The following is a 20884-nucleotide window of genomic DNA, read 5'->3' on the forward strand; positions in this document are numbered from 1 at the left end:
CAAAAGAAAGGGGGGAAGGAGCACCAGAGGGAGATGATGGGCAGGCAAGGAGATAAGGAGAAAGAGGGAACAGGGGATGGGGACTGATGGGGGGGGGGCCATTACCAGAAGTTTGATAAATCGATGTTCATTTCATCAGGTTGGAGGCTAACCAGATGGTATTGCTGTTCCAACCTGGGTGTGGCCTCATCGCACCACTATAGGAGGCTACGGATAGACATATTGGAATGGGAATGGATTTTAAATGGGTGACCAGTGCGAGATCCTGCTTTTTCTGGCACACGGAACGTAGGTGCGCGGTGAAGCTGTCTCCCAATCTACGTCGGGTCTCACTGATATACAGGAGGCCACATCAGGAACACTGGACACAGTATATGACCCCATCAGACTCCCAGGTGAAGTCTTGCCTCACCTGGAAGGACTGCTGGGGCTCTGAATGGAGGAGGTGTAGGAACAGCTGTAGTACTTGTTCTGCGTGCAAGAGGAAGATCAGTGGGGAGGAGGAAATGGACAAGGCAGTCGCTTAGGGAGTGATCCCGGCAGAAAGCAGAGAGTTGTGGGGAGGAGGGAAAGATGTGCTTGGTGGTGGGATCCCATTGGAGATCCGCTGGACGTGGAGGCTGGTGGGGTGGCAGGTGAGGACAAGACAACCCTATCCCTGATAGGGTCACAGGAGGAAGGAGTGAGAGCAGGTGTGTGTGAAATGGAAGAGGGCAGTTGAAGGCAGTGCTGATGGTGGAGGAAGGGAAGTCCCTTTCTTTGAAGAAGGAGGAATCTCCTTCATTATAGAAGGAAAAGCCTCATCCTGAGAGCAGATACAGCAGAGGTGGAGGAATTAAGAAAAGGGGATGATGATTGAGAGAAGTGGGCCTCACCTTTGTTCCCTGCACCCACACCTCTGAGAGTTCTGCGCCTGCCATGATGCTGAGCTCTTCTTCCGCCACCGAGCCTGTCTCTTTGGCAAGGACTCTCCATCCCGCACCGATGACCCCTTCGCCCATCTTCAAACCTCCTTCTGTTCCTGGACACCCCGCCCTGGTCTCTGCCTCTCCTGGACCTTTTCATTGCCAACTACCAATGGGACATCAACTGTCTCAACCTCAGCACTCCTCTCACCCAAACTCACCCCTTCCGAATGTTCTGCTCTCCACTCCCTCCGCACTAATCCTAACCTCACCATCAAGCCGCAGATAAGGCGGGGGAGGGGTGCTGTAGTAGTCTGGTGTTCTGACCTCTACCTCGCTGAGGCCCAATGCCTACTCTCAATCACCCCCTATTAATTACACCTCTGTTAGAAGGCCGTGGAAGAAAGAAAAGGGTACAGTGGGCACAGCTTCTGCCTAACAGCTCCAGTGACCTGGGTTCAGTATGGATCTTGGCGGCTGTCTGTGTGGAGTTTGCCTGTTTCTCCATGTGACCGTATGGTCCTAGAACAGGAACACGTCCTTCAGCCCACGATGTCTGGCCTGAACACGCTGCTCAATTTCCTCTGCATGCCAGTGCATATTCTTCCAGCTTCTGCATGCTGGGGGGCGTATGATCGTAATCCATTCCCTTCACTAAAGTGCATTAAACATCTCTTTTGCATCTGCTCCCACCATGGCTACTGGCAGCTCATTCCAGACACCCACACTCTCGTGTTGAAAATTTGCCTTACTTATCCCTCATAAACGTTCCTCCTCTCATTTTTAATTATGCCCTTTGCCCTGGAGAAAAATAATATACTCTGACTATCTGCCCTATCTACATCACGCACAATTTTATAAACTTCCAACCATTTTCCCTGGGTGCTCTGGTTTCTTCCCACTTCCGAAACATATATGGCATCCATCACAAAGGACCCTCACCCTCTTGGACATGCCTCTTCTCATTATTATCATGGAGGAGGAAGCACAGGAGCCTGAAGACTCATATTCAATGATTCAGGAACAGCTTCTTCCTCTCCATCATTCTGGCTCCTTCTCTTCTGCACTATTTACTTACCTAGTTTCGTAACTTACAGTAATTTCTATGTCTTGAACTACACTGCTGCCACAAAAGACATGTCAGTTATAATTAGCCAGATTTCGATGTTGATTCTGGTTTGGGTCAGCAGCTTAAGTGGTTGCTGTAAATTGTTGGCTCTTTGTCAGTGAGGATCAGAATCTGAAGGAAAAGTGTAATTGGCATGAATGGGTGCTTGATGGTTAACACATATTAGATGGGCACGTGGCCAAGTGGTTAAGGCATTGGACTAGCGACCGGAAGGTCATGAGTTCAAGCCCCAGCCGGGGGAATGTGTTGTGTCCTTGAGCAAGGCACTTAATCACACATTGCTCTGCGACGACACTGGTGCCAAGCCCTTGGACAATATTGGTCTCATGGAGAGGGGAGACTTGCAGCATGGGCAGCTGCTGGTCTTCCATACAACCTTGCCCAGGCCTGCTGCCTGGAGAGTGAAGACTTTCCAGGCGCAGATCCGTGGTCTCGCAAGACTAACGGATGCCTTTACTAGATGGGCCAAATGGCCAGTTCCCAAGTGGTGTAATCTATGAAGACCCTAATTAACTTCATTCAATCTCCTCCCCTCTAAATATACATGCTAGCCATTCCCTCTGGATCAGGGAATCCCAATCTTTCTATGCCATGGACCAATACCATTAAGCAAGGGGTTCATGGAAACCACTGCTCGGGATCTCCCTGCATGAATTGTGTCTCACCGTCAGGAGCCTATCTCGGTCCTCGGTGTTGATCAGCGAACGTATCTCTGCAATGAGCTTCTCGATGGAGGTGGTCCTCTTGGAGACCAGTGTGAGGTTCCCCTCCAGAGACTGAACCAGTTCCTGGGACTCCTTGGTCAGCCGCTCACTCAGCTTCGTCTCCTGCTCCCACAGGAATTGGTGCATCTTGGAGAATTGTGCTTCGATGTTCTCTTGGAGGTTCTTTGCCAATTCCTGAGTGGGAAAGAGGCAGGACGAATTAATAAACGCAACACACACAAAAGGCTGGAGGAACTCAGCAGGCCAGGCATCATCTATGAACAAGAGATGTTTTCATAGATGAAAAGTAGACATTTCAGGCCAAAACCCTTCAACAGAACTGGAGAAAAAAAGATGAGGAGACAGAGTTAAAAGGTCGGGGGGGGGGGCTGGGCGAGGAAGAAACACAAGGTGATGGGTGGAACTGGGAGGGGGAGGAGTGAAGTAAAGGACAGGGAAGTTGAGCGATGAAAGATATACAGGGCTGGAGAAGGGGGAGGGAATCTAATAGGAATCTCTCTCTCTCTTATCTCTCAGAGACTGTCTGACTAAACGTTGTCAAATATTGCTCCACCGCCAGGTGGCAGCAGGACCATCTTTGCCTGAGAAGCAGGGAGTTGATTGTCGAGATAACAGACCCGGACTTAATCCTCAAACCCCAAGCAGAGTGCAAAGGTCCCGGTCCCAGAAAAGACTCCCAAACCCCGGCTGAGAGCAGGGTCCCAGTCTAGGTACTGGTCCATAACCTCGAGCTGAGTCTAAGACTCCCCGCCCGGGAACTGATTCTCGAATCCTGTCTGAACGCACCGGTCCCAGTCCTCGGGCTGGAGTAACTACCCACGTTTCAGCGGAAAGGTCTCAGTGCCACAAATGACCTTCCATAACTCCTCCTCCCCTCTCGCACGGCTCTCAGAGGAGACATTGTCCCGCTCCAACTCCCCCCATGAACCCATGCACCAGCGGCCGGCGGAGAACTGGAGACGAAACTTCAACCATTGATCGACGCCATCACTCGTTGGCGCGCCGTGGGATCGTGTTGTGCACTAAAATAAGAAAGGCTGCCCGGCCTCCCACAGAACCACGGTGCGGAAAAACTCTGCGGCTTAAAGGGCCGGCGATCCTACAGAAGTGAAACCTTTACCCAATATCTTGCAGATGTTTTCCCGCTGAATGCGCTCCTCCTTCGCTCGGAGTCTCCGGTAGCCTGCTGACCACATCCCACCCATCCACCCTCACCCTTCCCTCTCCAGCTTCCCGCGGTCCATCACTAGTGATATACTCCACAGGGATCCCAAGCCAATCCCCCAGTGACGTCCCCTTCCCGCGGCATAGCAGCCAAACACTTCCCTCAGTTCCAGGCCGTTAAACTCGGGGATGTGCGGCCACGAGAGGAGGCACGGCGGGCGTCCCGTCACAGCTAACCTGTGGGAGAAGGTGGATGCGAAGGGGGAGGAGAGGCTGACAACAGCATCCAGTGCTCGCTGCTTCTGGGGCAGGAATCTGCCAGCACTGCCAAAACGTCCTTTCGGTGGAGGCGGTCCGCGGGAGACCCGGCAGGGCTCATATGAAGGGGAGATCAGCCAGGGGCCCGCGAGAGTTAGGTCGGGGAGGTGGGGGGGCGAGTGGAGATTGTGGGTGTACTATTATAGTGTAGGGCGGTGAGCAGGAGTCTGGGTGGGGGAGCTCCAGTGTGGGATAGAGATTGGGGAGGGGAGATGATAGGATTGAGATAGATATATGGGATCCAATGCGAGACTGTGAGCAGTGGTGCGGGGGTGGAAATGGGGCGATCCGGTTCAAGGATCACGGGGCAGGCAGGGTGAGTGGCTGGGATCCAGTGCAGGGCAGTAATCACGGGTTACTTGGGGGAGGGATGGGATCCAATGCACTGATTGGTGGGGACCAGTGGTGTCCCTGATGGGATATCCTGAGCTCCACTCCCCCATGACAGGTAATGTTCTCACCTGCGTCTCAGAGATCCGGGAGCCCTGGCTGCACTCCACCATCCGGTACTCCAACAGTCTCTTCTCCAGGAAAGCAGCCGAGTTCTCCAGCTTTGCCTTTGAGAAAGCACATTGTCGGGTCAGTACGTGGGCATGGCAGGATTCCATCTGAAGGCAAGGGCTGGCCAAGGACCTGGGTTCCCACGATCTCACAGGGAGAGAGAGAAGGTCATACAGTCCTTGGGCAAGCTCCTCGAACCAGCTAGAGCAGATCTGGCCAGGACCCTGGTTTCACCAACCTGTCTTTGCTTCACATCGACCCTATGCCCTAGAATGTGATGGAGGAGTTCTGCCTGGGCCCATTGGAACCTCTTCAACATTTAAAACTATTTGATCTGTTTACACCTCAATATTGTGCAAAAGAACGTAAAGAACAGGACCAGGAGTAGGCCTTTCGGCCCCTCAAACATTGCTATGCCATTCAGCGAGATCATGGCTGACAATGTGCATCATTCCCCATGTCCCCTGATTACCTTAATCTCCAGAAAATGTCTGTCTTGAACATGCTTGGTGACTGAACAGTGAATTCCTAAAGTCGCTCTGCCCTCTGTATGAAGGTATTTATGTTACCTCTATACTGAATGCTCAGCCATTTATATTCAGTGTGCTTTGGTCCTTGACTGCTCAGCTAGGGAAGCCAGCTTCCTTGTTTCATCCTGAGAATTTTCTATGTTTCAATGTTATTTCCTCTCCTGCAGAATGCAAGCAAGTGTAGCACGAAGACAAAGAAATCTGCAGATACTGGAAGTCCAAAGTAACACACACAAAATTTTGGAGGAACTCAGCAGGTCAGGAAACGTCTATGGAAAAGAGTAAACAGTTGACTTTTCAGGCCGAGACCGTTCATAAGGACTGAAACGTCACCCGTTTACTTTTTTCTGTAGATGCTGCCTCACCTGCTGAGTTCCTCCAGCATTTTGTGTGTGTTGCAAGAAAGTGTAGGCTCAGTTTCCTCAAAGAGCAACCCCACCCCCTTCATCCCAGAACCAACCTTCCTCTATCCATCCTTCGATAGGGATCTGAGCCCTTTTCACAACACATCTGGTGCACTCTCATTAGTCTCTGGGCATTGCAATAGGACATTTTTATGTTCAAATCCTCTCGTAATTAAGCCTGATTTACTTAATTCCTTTAAAAAGTATAATTACTCTTTGTAACTGAATATTGACCTTGAACAGTTGAATGGGAACACCCCTGGTTCTCTGAACGCCCAACACATCACCAGTTAAAAAATATTCCACTTTGCTTTTAGCAAAATGCATGCATTCACACTTCTTCACGTTGCCTTCCGTATGTCAGGTCCTTGCCCATTCATTGAACCTGTCCATATCCCACTGAAACACTTCTGCATCCCTCTGATGGGCTCTCACTGCCACCTAGCTTCGAATTATCAGCAAACTTGGAGATAGTACACTTGGCCCTCCAATCCTGTTCATTGATGTTGATTATGAACCAAATCCACTGCCCACCACTCCCTACTTTCCCCTGTCCAATGTATCTGACTCCTCTGTTTTCTCTCCATTAACCGATCCTCAATACATACCAGTATTTAACTCCATCTCTCAGGCTGCTCAATAATATCTTGTGTGGTACTTGACTGAAAACTTTCTGATACTCCAAAAATCCATGCCAACTTGTTCCCCCTTACCTATTCTGCCAGTCACTACCCCAAAACACTGAAACAGGTTTGTCAAGCTTAATGTCCCATTCATAACTGCGTGTTGACCATGTTCAAACCTGTAATTTTCCACTATTCCCAGCATGATTTTTATTTCTTCTTCTATGAAGGCAGAAGCTAAATATTTGTTTTGACCCCTCACATTTCCTTATTTGAGTCTGTAATTTCTCCAGCATGTGCAAGGGACTCAATTCCATTTTGCTGTGCATTCCCCTTTTTGCACATTATACATTCTCTGTGACTTTAACACAGTATTCTGCATACCTTGGTACAAGTAACAATAGCAAACCAATTCACTAATTTACCATAGAAATAGTTGCAGTCTGTATCTATGCTTCTTCCTACTTGTTCTTAGATTCTGCCTTCCATTTCCTTACCAATGTCTCCATTCTCTTTTCACAAAATTCTACATCTTGGGCTTCTTTTGTAGTATTATAAACCTTTTTGTTTGTTCTAATCCCATCTTCTCTTCTTAGCCAAGGTTGGACCATGTTATTATTCAACCCCTATTTTCATTGTCGAATTACTGGGTGAATGAGTAGTCTTTGGGGTACTGTAAGTCTTTGTCTTTATTGATGCTTTGCTGAACGCTTGAGTGCTCTGTGGAGGGTGTAGATGCTTTTTTTGCTGGTGGGGGGGTTGTCACTTTATTGCTGCTTATGAGTTGGAGGGGGCAGCTGGGGGGTGGCCTTGGGGTTCTAACATTTAACTGTCATTCATTCTTTGGGACACTCCTCTGTTTTCGTGGATGCTTACAAAGAAAAAGAATTTCAGGGTGTACATTGTGTACATTTCTCCACCTATTGATAAACTACAGAATCAGAGTCTTTGCCAGCCATCAGGTACCCACCTATACCAGCCCCATTTTCCAGCACTTGATACAAACCTTCAATGCTGTGGTGATTCAAATGCCAATCACGATGATTCTTCAGTGTTGCGAGATCCAATGCATCCACCATCCAGAGGGGCAATCTGTTCCATTCAGTGAAAACAACTCTTCTTCAGACCCCCTCCCCTACCCTAACCTAGTCTACTTTTAGACCCTTCACCTAGGAAGAAAATCTTCTGATTATCTTATTTATATATTTATTGAGGTACAGCACGGAATGCACCCCCCCCCCTTGCCTAGTCATGAGACAATTTACAATGACTTATTAACCTACCAACCAGTACATCTCTGGACTGTAGGACTGTGGGGAGAACCCACTTCAACACAGGGAGAAGGTACAAACCCCTTACAGGCAGCAGCAGGAATTGAACCTGGGTCACTGGTACTGTAAAGCATTGTGCTAACCATGACTCTATCCTCCAGTCACAAATTCCCATTGCATCCTCAGCCCCGATAAAATTAAACTCAGCCTGTCTTGTTAAACAGCCATTAAAAAAAAAGACTGCAGATGTTGGCATTCTGACACAAAAACAAAAACAGAAAAGGCGGGAAGCTCTCAGCAGATCAGGCAGCATCCCTGGAAGAGGAAACAGAGTTACCATTCCAGGTCAAGGGCCCTTTGCCAGAACTTTCCATTGACTTGAAATGTTAACTCTGTTTCTCCTTCCACAGATGCTCTCTCCTGTTTGTAGCATTTTCTATTTTAGTTCAACCCTGGACAGGGTTGAGTAAAACACTGGAAATAACTCTGTCACTGTTAGAGACTATGTTGAGGTTTATTGGCATTGAAATGGGCTAGCATAGAAGCTGTAGGCTTAGAATCATTCAGTCAGAGTCCAACAACACAGAAAGAGGCCCTTCAGCATATCATGGCTGTGCTGACCATCAGGTTAGTCATTAGCATAACACTTTACAGCACAGCTGTAAGATCGGGGTTCAATTCCCACCACTGTCTGTAAGGAGTTTATTTATGTTCTTCCCCTGACCGCGTGGGTTGCGAGCATGCTATCCTGTCACCAGAAGCTCACCCTCGAAGCAAACAATCTATTTCACTTTATGTTTTGATGTACGACTGAAGCTAATCTTTAAAGATCTCTTAGGGCCCATGTAGACTAATCCTGCATACCAGCAGTTGGTTTGTAGCCTTCTACACCTTGGCTATTCAAGTACATGCAGAGACATTTCTCAAATGCTGTGAGAGTTTCTGTATCCACCAGCCCCTCAGATTCCAACCCCTTTTGGGTGCAAGAATTCCTTTAGGATCCTTTCTTTACCTTACTATCTGCTATAGTTTTGACACCTCTGTAATGGGAAGAAGTTTCTTACCACCTACCCCCTCACAATATTGTGTCTGTCAATCAGGCCCACCCCCATCAATCTGAGGAAAACTAATGCAGTCTATCTAATCCTTCATTGCAGATGAAACCATCCATCCCATGAGCACCATCGTGAATCTCCACCATCTCTCTCCTGTACGGTCACACCTTCAGCCTAGGGAGGGTAAGTACCTGCGCTCAGAGCCACGACTGAACCATAGCAGTCACTACCAAGCATCTGGGTGGAATTTAGTCTGATCTGTGAGCCGCACCTGAGAACACACACCGAGACAGACATCAGGAGCTGCTGGAAGCCATCACCTCAGTGAAGGGTGTCTTTTGGCCTGCCCGACACCTATTGGTCTCCCAGCACAGTGAGATGTCCATGAGGGAGTGCTGCTAACTAGCACATTCCAGACTATCGGCTACACACTGAGGGATACACTGTAGCTCAGAGCAGCTCATGCAAAGCAAAGCAAAGGCACAGTTGGGGGGTGGGGGGAGGTGAAGGACCACAGTCTAGAGTACTTCTGCCTCTGATCACTGATGGGCTGGACCTGGAGTAGAAACCTCTCAAACATTTGGTTTGTATGATCCCAGGAGGCTGTGCGAGCAGCAATGGTGCCTTATATGGTTCATGGAATGTACTCATCCAGTACACTGTTAGTGTATAGACTGTGCTATGAATATACTGTGTTCTTTGTACTTGCACATACTTGTTTTTAAAGAATGAGGTTCATTTTTGAATTAGAATAGAGATTGGCGGGGTGGGGGAGGGGTGGTGAGTGAGCTGGACTCTGGTCCACTTTTGCTCTCGGTGGGAGGCACCGGAACCTGCAGGAGTTTGCTCAGACAGAACAATGTCACTCAGAATGCTTCTAGCAGTGACTGTTTATCAGTAACAAAGGCACTTAACCAAGGAGTAACTCGCTCTGAGATGTCTCGAGATACCAAGAGATACGTACCTTTGTTCTCACAGTCCAGCACGCAGAGAGGAAGTGGCTTACTCTTATCATATGTTTTAGTAAAGCTCCCCACAGTCTGACCATTTCCGCCATTCCTCTGCCTCAGTCTGGTTCTCACCCGCTCAGCTGGGGGATGGGAGGGAGTCCAAGTCGATCAGCTCACAGACAAGGAGCCTGAGATATCCTACTGAGCTGCCCGTGCTTGCTGGGACCTACCCATGCACTCCAACCCAATCCATCCCCCCATGTACACCGAACAGTTCAGTGAAACCAGCCCATTAGGACCATCAGGACTGGGAACAGGAGGCCAGTTAGCCGTCTCGAATATGCGCTACCTTCCAGTGTGACTGTGGTGGACCTGATGTTCTGCAAGTCCACTCCTCTGCTCTCTCACCACCACCCTCAGTTCCTCTGGACAAGAAACCACTCTATCTCTGCCTGAAGTACAGCCAGGGAAACAGGGGTCTCTGCTCCCAAATCTCTCCATGCCAAGGAGTTCCAAAGACTCAGAACACCCAGAGACAAGGAATTCACCCACCCTTTATCCTCTGTTATTCTGGGACTGTGCCCTCTGGCTCGGGACTCTCCCAGAGAGGAAATATCCTCCGGGCATCTACCCTGTCCAGTTCCCAACAATCTTCCATGTTGCCGTCACCTCTCCAGTGAGCAGATTCTCAACTGTTTAGTTCTCTTCATTGGGAAATCCCTTGGGTCACAGGACCATCCCAGTGAACCTCCTCTGAATCACCTCTCACAAAATAGTTATTTGTTAAAAAGAGAACTCAGAAGCATTTTTGGTCCAGTAAAACAAAAACAATTGATCACCCTCAGATTCCGTGATGCTGGACTAGTAGATCTTCCAGACTATTGGATATCAATATCCTATTATGCTATAAATTCACTCCATTTTTAATATGTAATGCTACAGTATAAAATATTTTCCAGTGAAACTGGTCAATTCAAATGAAATTTGGGAAATGGTGATGGCAAACCATCAGCATTTCTGAACGCTGGGATACCAAACAATTTGATATCATTAAAGTCATTGACAGCGGCCCCAAAAATTTAGCTGGCTGTCAAAATCATGAAACAACCAGAGTGACTGAATATCATTGACCATAAGCCCATAAGACATAGGAGCAGAATTTCAGCCAATTGAGTTTGCTCCACCATTCCATCATGGCTGATTTACTATCCTTCACAGCCCATTCTCCTGCCTTCTCCCCAATAACTTTTGACGCCCTTACTAATCAAGAAGTATCAACCTCCACTTTAAATATACCCAATGACTGAGCCTCTAGAGCCATCTGAGGCAATGAATTCCACAGATACACCAGCCTCTGGTTAAAGAAATTCCTCCTCACCTCTGTTCTAAAAGGACATCCTTTGATTCAGATCCTAGACTGTAATCTTTCAAATAATCGATGCCCTGGTGATTTTATGAACCTCCGTAAGGTTATCCTTCAGAATCCCTTGCTCCATGATAAGTAGTCTCAGCCCATCCAATCCATCCATAAGACCCTAAGATACAGGAGCAGAATTTGGCCCATCGAGTCTGCTCCTCCATTTCACCATGGCTGATGCTTTTCCCTCTCAGCCCCAGTCTCCTGCCTTCACCCCATATCTCTTCATTCCCTGACTAATCAAGAATCTATTAACCTCTGGCTTAAATATATTCAATGACTTGGCCTCCACAGCCGCCTGTGGCAATGAATTCCACACATTCACTACTCTCTGGCTAAAAGAAATTCCTCATAATCTCCATTCTAAATGGACATCCCTCTATTCTGAGGATGTGTCTGGTCAGTCTCTCCCACCATAGGAAACATCCTCTTCACATCCACTCTTTTGAAGGCTTTCAAAATTCGATAGGTTTCGATGAGGTCACCCCTCACTCTTCTGAATTCCAGTGAGTACGGGCCCAGAGCTATCAAGCACTTCATATGATAAGCCTTTCAATCGTGGAATCATTTTCATAAACCTCCTTTGAACCTTCTCCAATGTCAGCACTTCCTTTCTTAGATAAGGAGTCCCATGCTGCTCACAATACTCCAAGTGTGTTTTAAAGCCTCAACATTACATCCTTGCATTTATATTCTAGTCCTCTTGAAATGAATGCTAACATTGCATTTGCCTTCCTCACCATAGATTCAATGTGCAAATTAACCTTTAAGGAAACCTGCACAAGGACTCCCAAGTACCTCAGATTTTGAATTTTCTCTCCATTTAGAAAATTGTCTATTTTTTTATTTCTTCTACTGGTGCATTTCCTGACACTGTATTCCACCTGCCATTTCTTTGCCTATTCTCCTAATCGTCAAAGTTCTTCTGTAGCCTCTCTACTTCCTCAAAACCACCTGCTCTTCCACCTATCTTCATATTGTCTGCAACCTTTGCTAAAAAGCCACCAATTCCGTCAACTGTCATCGACATATAACACAAAAAGAAGTGGTCCCAACACAGTACCCTGTGGAAGTCACCAGCAGCCAACCAGAAAAGGAGCCCTTCATTTCTACTCGTTTCCTCCTGCCAACCAGACACTGCTTTATCCAGGCTGGTATCTTTCCTGTAATACCATTGGACACTTAACTTGTTAAGCAGCCTCATGTGTGGCAACTTGTGAAAGGCCTTCTGAATATCCAAGTACAAATCAACGAATTCTCCTTTCTCTATCCTGCCTGTTATTTCTTCAAAAAATTCCAGTGGATTTGTCAGGTAAGATTTTACCTAGAGGAACCCATGCTGACCACAGCCTATCTTATCATGTGCCTCCAAGTACCCTGAGATCTCCTCCTTAATAATTGACTCCAACATCTTCCCAACCACTGAGGTCAGACTAACTGTAGTTTCCTTTCTTCTGCCTTTCTCCCTTCTTGAAGCGTGGAGTGGCATTTACAGTTTTCCATTCCTCTGGAACCATTCCAGAGCCGAGTGATTCATGAAAGATCATTACTAATGCTCCACAGTCTCTTTAGCCACCTCCTTCAAAAACTCTGGGGTGTACACCATCTGGACCAGGTGATTTATCAACCTTCAGAAATTTCAGTTTCCCCAAGAACCCTCTCCCTAGTAATGGCAATGTTAGGCACTTCAGCCCCCCTGACAATCTCAAACTTCTGGCATACTGCTAGTGTCTTTCACAGTGAAGACAGATGCAAATTACTTCCTCAGTTCGTCCACCATTTCCTTGTCCCCCGTTACTAACTTTCTAGTGGTTTGATATACACTCTTGGCTCTCTTTTACACTTTATGTATCTGAAGAAACTTTTGGTATCCTCTTTAAGATTATTGGTTAGCTTACCTTCATATTCCATCTTTCCTTCCTTAATAACCTTTTTAGTTGGTTTATAAAAGTTTCCCAATCCTCTAACTGCCCATTAATTTTTTGCTCTATTATATGCCCTCTCTTTGGCTTTTATGTCCTCGTATCTCAATCCCTTGAGTCCCAGAAATATCCTTGTGAATCTTTCTGGCACTCTCTCTAACTTATTGCTTGATTTTTATATATTTTTCTTTATCCTCTTTTGTATTTGCACATTTGTTGTCTGTCCCTACTGTGCAGTCTTTCAATGATCCTATTGTGTTTCTTGAATTTACTGTGTATGCCCACAAGGAAACAAAGCTCGGAGTTGTATATGGTGACATATATGTACTTTGATAATGGATTTACTTTGAACTTTGAAGTTAATCACATCCTTTTTGTTATGGTGACCTGGTGCCCTCTCTAACTTAAGTATATCCTTCTTATATCATGGTAACCAGAACTGCAAGCAATATTCCAGATGTGGTTTTACCAAACCTCCTACACAGCTGTAACATGATACCCGACTCTTGTGCTCAGTGCCCTGTCCAATCAAGGCAACCATCCACCCCTTTTTCTACCTGTGCTGACGCTTTCAGTGTTGTACCCCAAAGTCTCTCTGTTCTACAGTCCTCACCTGGGCCCTGCATTTCTTTCAGTGGAGGATGGTGAATCAGTGGAAATCATTGCCATTGACGGCTGTGGAGGTCAAGTCATTAGGCACATATAAAGCGGAGCTTGATAGATTTCTGGTAAATTAGGGCATCAAGGGCAGGGAAATGCCATTGAGAGGGATAATAAATGGCCCATGATGGAATGGGGGGAGCAGACCCGAAGGGCCGAATGGCCTAATTCTGTTCCTATATCTTATGGTCTATTTAACGTCCCAAAGTGCATCACTTGGTACTTTTGCTCACATTCTGATGTTTGCAAGCGATCAAAACATTTCAGATTAATCAAGTTGTTAAAAAGTTTTTAAAGTAAGCGAATTAGAACACATCCTTCAAAGACATTTAAATAATCTCAAACTCTCGCAGGCCTCTTGGGGTTTGTTTCGTTCCGTCTTGGTCGTTCCTCGCCCCTGTGTCAAATACAATCACTGAACGTGGATCAGTCCAGCCAGCAGGATCAGCAAGTGCCTTCCCGGAGTAACCATCAGGGACACAGGAAGCTGTTCCATCGGTCCTGGATGTCCGAGTCGGAAAATCGGGAACTGCCTGCGGGGATACCGCCAGAGGTGTGAAATTGTTGCTCCGGTGCAGGCTTTTACTGGAGTCCTCAGCAGTTCTGATTCGAACTGCCATCACGTCCCCGGAAAATCCAGTCATACCGGATCCTACCGGACAGGAGGAGGCCATTCGGTCTCTGTGCTGGCCCTTCGAAAGAAATTAGCCCCGCTCTCTTTAGGTGAGCACATTAATAATCGCCTGAAAAATTCAAGTAATCTGAAGTCCTTTACAGAAGAAAACAAAACTTGAAATTGTTTTGTTTCACTGACTGACCCGGTGGGTGGGGGATTATGGATTAATTTAGTCTGAGTCTGGGAAATTACAAACCACTCCAGAACAAATGTGGGAAAGGAGAATAATAAAGTGGAAAGTTAATTTTCGGTAGCAAATTATACCTTGTGTGTCGGTAAAGGGTAGAACATAGAGCTAAACCACAGTACTGGACCTTCGGCCCACAATGTTGTGCTACCATTTTAACCTACTCCAACTCTTAGAAACATAGAAAATAGGTGCAGGAGTAGGCCATTCGGCCCTTCGAGCCTGCACCGCCATTCAGTACGATCATGGCTGATCATCCAACTCAGAACCCTGTACCTGCCTTCTCTCCATACCCCCTGATCCCTTTAGCCACAAGGGCCATATCTAACTCCCTCTTAAATATAGCCAATGAACTGGCCTCAACTGTTTCCTGTGGCAGAGAATTCCACAGATTCACCACTCTCTGTGTGAAGAAGTTTTTCCTCATCTCGGTCCTAAAAGACTTCCCCTTTATCCTCAAACTGTGACCCCTCGTTCTGGACTTCCCCAACATTAGGAACAATCTTCCTGCATCTAGCCTGTCCACTCCCTTTAGAATTTTATATGTTTCAATCAGATCTCCCCTCTATCTTCTAAATTCCAGAGAGTATAAGCCTAGTCGATCCAGTCTTTCATCATATGAAAGTCCTGCCATCCCAGGAATCAATCTGGTGAACCTTCTTTGTACTCCCTCTATGGCAAGGATGTCTTTCCTCAGATTAGGGGACCAAAACTGCACACAATACTCCAGGTGTGGTCTCACCAAGGCCTTGTACAACTGCAGTAGTACCTCCCTGCTCCTGTACTCAAATCCTCTTGCTATGAATGCCAGCATACCATTCGCCTTTTTCACCGCCTGCTGTACCTGCATGCCCACTTTCAATGACTGGTGTACAATGACACCCAGGTCTCATTGCACCTCCCCTTTTCCTAATCGGCCACCATTCAGATAATAATCTGTTTTCCTGTTCTTGCCACCAAAGTGGGTAACCTCACATTTATCCACATTAAATTGCATCTGCCATGAATTTACCCACTCACCTAACATATCCAAGTCACCCTGCATCCTCTTAGCATCCTCCTCACAGCTAACACTGCCGCCAGCTTTGTGTCATCCGCAAACTTGGAGATGCTGCATTTAATTCACTCGTCGAAGTCATTAATATATATTTTAAACAAGTGGGGTCCAAGCACTGAGCCTTGCGGTACCCCACTAACCACTGCCTACCATTATGAAAAGGTCCCGTTTATTCCCACTCTTTGCTTCCTGTCTGCCAACCAATTCCCTATCCACATCAATAACATTCCCCCAATACCGTATGCTTCAAGTTTGCACACTAATCTGCTGTGTGGGACATTGTCAAAAGCCTTTTGAAAATCCAAATATACCACATCCACTGGTTCTCCCCTCTCCACTCTACTAGTTACATCCTCAAAAAATTCTATGAGGTTTGTCAGACATGATTTTCCTTTCACAAATCCATGCTGACTTTGTCCAGTGATTTCACCGCTTTCCAAATGTGCTGTTATCACATCTTTGATAACTGACTCTAGCATTTTCCACACCACTGATGTCAGGCTAACCAGTCTGTAATTCCCCGGTTTCTCTCTCCCTCCTTTTTTAAAAAGCAGGGTTACATTAGCCACCCTCCAATCCTCAGGAACTAATCCAAGATCTAAAGAGTTTTGAAAAATTATCACTAATGCATCCACTATTTCTTGGGCTACTTCCTTAAGCACTCTGGGATGCAGACCATCTGGCCCTGGGGATTTATCTGCCTTTAATCCCTTCAATTTACCTAACACCACTTCCCTACTAACATGTATTTCCCTCAGTTCCTCCATCTCACTAGACCCTTGGTCCCCTACTATTTCTGGAAGATTATTTATGTCCTCCTTAGTGAAGACAGAACCAAAGTAGTTATTCAATTGGTCTGTCATGTCCTTGTTCCCCATGATCAATTCACCTGTTTCTGACTGTAAGGGACCTACATTTCCTCCCACATAGCCCTCCATTTTTCTATCATCCATGTACCTATCTACAAATCTCTTAAATGTCTTTGACGTAGCTACAGCGAACACCTCCTCTGGCAGGGCAATCCACACACCCAGAGCTCAGTGTATAGAAAACTTACCTTTGACATCTGCCTTATACTTTCCTCCAGTCACCTTCAAATGATGGCCCCTCATATTAACAATTTCTGCCCATTGACTGTCAGTCTACACGTGTATAATCCTGTACCTCTACTTCTTTTACACCAGTACGGGGAGATTCAAATGGACCATGCTCAGGTAAATGGGTCAGTATCGACTGGGTGGGCCGAAGGGCCGGTTTTGGTGCTCTCTGATACAGAAGCCAGAGAGCAAACAGAGGAACATATAGAACGGTCAGTCAGAGTTGGAACTCACTGGGGTGGGATGGGATAGGCGTTGGCGGTGGGCAGAGTGTGAGATCCGTTTAAAACAGAGTAGGTGACCGAACTGCAGGGGAGTGGGGCCAATTGGACTTGAGCTGGAGCATCCGCAGTGGGCCAAATGGCCTCCCACGGAGACTTAGAGAGGCCCTTCAGCCCAACGCATCTGCTCTGATCACCGAGCACCCTCCTGCCCTTATTGTGGGGTCACCCAGCAGGAAGCAGGCTCTTCAGCCCCAATGAATGTGCACTGACCTCGAGCTCTGCACTTGGTTCTCCCCCACACTGCCCCCCATTCTAGGATTAAAATGGCCCCTTCCAGCAAGGAAAGTTACAGCTACTGTGTGCACATCTTCCCCTTTGTGTGATTTCTCTTTTCAGATATATTTGTCACATCCTCTGCTTATCGCTAAGCTCTTGGATGTTGCTGTATTTCCTCCCTCCCCTGCAGTGGGGCAGTACGGTCACATAGTATTTTTTTTTAATTAAGTGCAATCGTGAACAATAGCCAGATCAGAAATGCTGATCAAGTCGACTAGTTCCCAAAGAGAACTCTGACAGGCCAATCAGATGGTTCACTGCTGCTCAGCGACAGAACACAAAACAGGCACAAGGGCAGCTGGCCCCTGTACCCCAGGAACACACCTGACCGGTGCGGCGGAGGTATGTGCTATGAGTGACCTGATCTGAAAGCATTTAACGTAACGCTATTACAGTCCCAGCAACTCAGGTTCAATGCCAGCGCTGTCTATAAGGAATTTTGTACACTTGACCACATGAGTTTCCTCCGGGTGCTCCGGTTTCCTCCCACACCTTAAACACCTGCAGATAACTTGGTGACATGGGTGTAATTGGGTGGCCCAGGCTCATTGGGCCAGAGGGCCCATTACACTGCCATATCTCTAAATAAAATATAAAGAAAATAATCTGATGCGAAAGATCGACTGTTTATTCCCCTCCATAAATGCTGCCTGACTTGCTGATTTTGTGTGTGTTGCTCTAGGTTTCCAGCATCTACAGAATTTCTTGTGTTGATACCTGAATCACTCAGGAGGTCAGTCAGCATCTGCAGAGAGAGAAGTAATGAATGTGAACGTTCATCAGAAGCCCGTTTTTAATCTCCCATCCACGGTTTTCTGTGAATTTTGTTCTTAAAACTTCGCCGCTGCCCTAATTTATCCCATAACAGTGTGGTCGGTGGTGCTGTAGGAAACCTGGCCAAGACACAGTGAGATTCCTGAGGACCCTGCTGGATCTCCAGACCAAAAAATGGCAAGTGCTGGATAGAGGTCAGCACCTCCTGTGTTAGGGAGGAGTGAGGGTTTACTCTTCTTTCCGGGAAGGTTGATTTGATAAGAACCTAGAGTAGGTTAGAACAGGAATAAGCCCTTTGGCCCATGATATTGTGGCAATCTAAAAATTAACTACCTAACTGAACTAATCCCTTCCTCCTACACAATGTCCATACCCCTCCATCTTCTGGACGTTCATGTGCCCCTTGCTTATATACATACCTCTACCATTACCCTGGAGGTACATTCCAGGCAACCACCACTACCTGTGTAAACAAAATACTTGTCCCACACATCTCCTTTGAACTTGCCCCCTCCCCCGACCTTAAATGAATGCCCTCTAGTATTAGATATTTGGATGCTGGCTGTCTATCTATGCTTCTCATAATCTTACAAACCTCTGTCAGGATTCCCCTCAGTGTCCACCACACCAGAGAAAACAACCCAAGCTTGTTCCACCTCTCCTTATAACTTATTCTATCCAATCCAGGCTGCATACCGCTAAACCTCTTTGACACCCTCTCCAGAGCCTCCACATGCGTCCGATAATAGGGCAACCAGAATTAAATGTAATACTGCAGGTGCAGCCTAACCTGTTGCTGGAATGAGTGTCCAGGGAGATCCCTGCTCTGAAAGTCAGGAGATCCTTTCATGTCCAAACACAGGGAAAGGGGTGTTCACCAGATATTTTCCCTTATGATAGAAAACAGGGCCATTCAGCCCATTGACTTGCTGCTGACTCTGATCAATCCTATCAGTTGCATTCTCCCCTTAGCTTCCTGTATGTGTTGCTGATCCTCTCAACCCCTTGGAACAACTTACACAACCCATACTTCCTTGTAACTGATAAGGAAACTATTCGGCCCACTGAGTCTATGCTGGCTCTCGGTAAAAGCCCAATCCCCTACTTACATCCTGCCAAGCTATTTCCCCATCAAGTGTTCCCTGATTTCTCTTCCACCCACCCACATGCTAGGGGAAATTTGCAGTGGCCAATTAACCCAGCAACCAGAAGGTCAAGCAGCATCTGTAGAGGGGAATAAGCAGTCGATGGAGTCGCCTTGATGAGTTGCTCCAGCATTTTGTGTGCATTGCACAAGATTTCCAGCATCTGCAGGATCTCTTGTGCCCTCAATTCACCACCCAGCATGCCTTTAGGATGTGGGTGGAAACGAGCACCCAGGGGAAACCTCTGGTATGTCGAATGCCGGGTGAACAAGTAGTCTTTGGGATATCTGCAAGTCTGTGTCTTTGCTGTTGCTTTGCTCACGTTAGAGTGCTCTGTAGCGCAGTGGCATATCTAAGGTACGGCAGGTATGGCACGTGCCCTGGGTGCCACTTGAAGGGGGAGCCACTGAGCAGTTTCTATTAAAGTAAGACAGGCCATCCTCGGATAGTGAAAAAAGAATTTTCTTCAGATGAATGATCTGTCTTTGATTATCATGGTGAGAAGCGCTAGGATGGCCTTATTTCAGAGCACTGTGTAAGAAGACCATGAACCCTTTCTTCATGAAGAAGAAGGAAAGTGGAGCTGAAGGACGGAAGAGACGAAAGTTGGAGGCGGAGGAAGCCAAGAAGTCAAGCAAGTTCTTCATGCCCTTCTTTGAAAAGCCCGGAGCAAGTAGTTCAACACATTCCATGGAGTTGCCTGCACCTGCTACGTTTGTTAGAATCTGAAGGTGGATCAAGTACAAATGTGTCACAAGTCGAGGAGGGAGTCAAGTCAGATAAATCTGAGTATGACGAGATTAAGAGTGAGGCAGCCACAGAGAATGTGGACATGACAGGAGGGGAAGACGATGGTGGTGATGATAATGTTCAGTTTATTGACGAGATTTTACCTGATGAGATTGAACCTGACGACACTGAACCTAGTGAACTGGACGGTGTCAAAGAGCCTCGAACTGTCATACCAGAAGTGATTGGACAGCATGATATTGGACTTCTGAAGTCGACAAGGATACTGGAAAAGCAATTCTGCCTGACACGTTGAGAACAGAAATAATAAAGCTGGGTTCGAAGTATTTCCAGAACAGGGAGGGGCCTTTTCTACCAACAAATAACCACTCAATGAACAAAACTGGGTTCAAGAGGAAATTAGGACATGGTCGTGGTGAGGAAGTGACTCACTCATGGCTGGTCTATTCCCCTTCTAAAAAGTCTGCATTTTGTACCTGTTGTCTTCTTTATTTCTGGTCAGACCATCAATCCTCATTGGAGCAGAAAAGTGGATTCAACCAGTGGAAAGCACCTGAAAGGATTAGTGTTCATGAAAATGCCAAGAATCATCGGGAATGCTTCACGCAGTGGAAAGAAATGGAAAGAAATTTAGCTGGAAACAGAGGAGTTATTGACGTGGTATTTCAGTCACAGATTGAGAAGGAAAAGCAGAAGTGGTGTGATATCTTGACGAGAATCCTTCACTGCATAAAATTCCTTGTGACTCAGAACCTGGCTTTGCGAGGACACAGGGACTCATTTCAGCTAGACGATGACTCCAATCTGGGAAACTTCCTTGGCTTACTGAAACTAATGGCCATCTTTGACCCTGTCATAAAAGGACACCTCATGCAAAAATGCTATTCCCTATTCCTAGTTCCTCCGTCTCTGCCGTATCTGCTCCCAGGATGAGGCTTTCCATTCCAGGACATCTCAAATGTTCTCTTCCTTTAAGGATCGTTGGTTCCCTTCTGCTATCATCAAAGATACCCTCACCCGCATCTCCTCCATTTCCCGCACTTCGTCCCTCACCCCATCCTCCC

The 20884-nt window shown here is 46.7% G+C and overlaps 1 protein-coding gene and 1 long non-coding RNA gene across 3 annotated transcripts in view; one reads left to right on the plus strand and one right to left on the minus strand.

The window, feature by feature from the left end:
• The window catches only part of LOC134346666 (zinc-binding protein A33-like), a 39751-nt gene that overhangs the window by 6858 nt on the left and 12009 nt on the right, over nucleotides 1-20884 (minus strand). Inside the window, exons 2-3 of the mRNA XM_063048160.1 lie at nucleotides 4703-4798; nucleotides 2700-2933 (exon numbers count right to left, since the gene is read on the minus strand). Of these exons, the coding sequence (XP_062904230.1) occupies nucleotides 2700-2933; nucleotides 4703-4798 (330 nt within the window). The remainder of the gene's footprint in view (nucleotides 1-2699; nucleotides 2934-4702; nucleotides 4799-20884) is intronic.
• Nucleotides 14092-20884, plus strand: part of LOC134346675 (uncharacterized) — a 55397-nt gene continuing 48604 nt past the window's right edge. For both annotated transcript variants that reach the window (XR_010017985.1, XR_010017986.1), the window contains exon 1: nucleotides 14092-14297. This is a non-coding gene — a long non-coding RNA (uncharacterized LOC134346675). The remainder of the gene's footprint in view (nucleotides 14298-20884) is intronic.

Source organism: Mobula hypostoma, chromosome 5 (genome assembly GCF_963921235.1).
Source record: "Mobula hypostoma chromosome 5, sMobHyp1.1, whole genome shotgun sequence".
NCBI classification, from domain to species: domain Eukaryota; kingdom Metazoa; phylum Chordata; class Chondrichthyes; order Myliobatiformes; family Myliobatidae; genus Mobula; species Mobula hypostoma.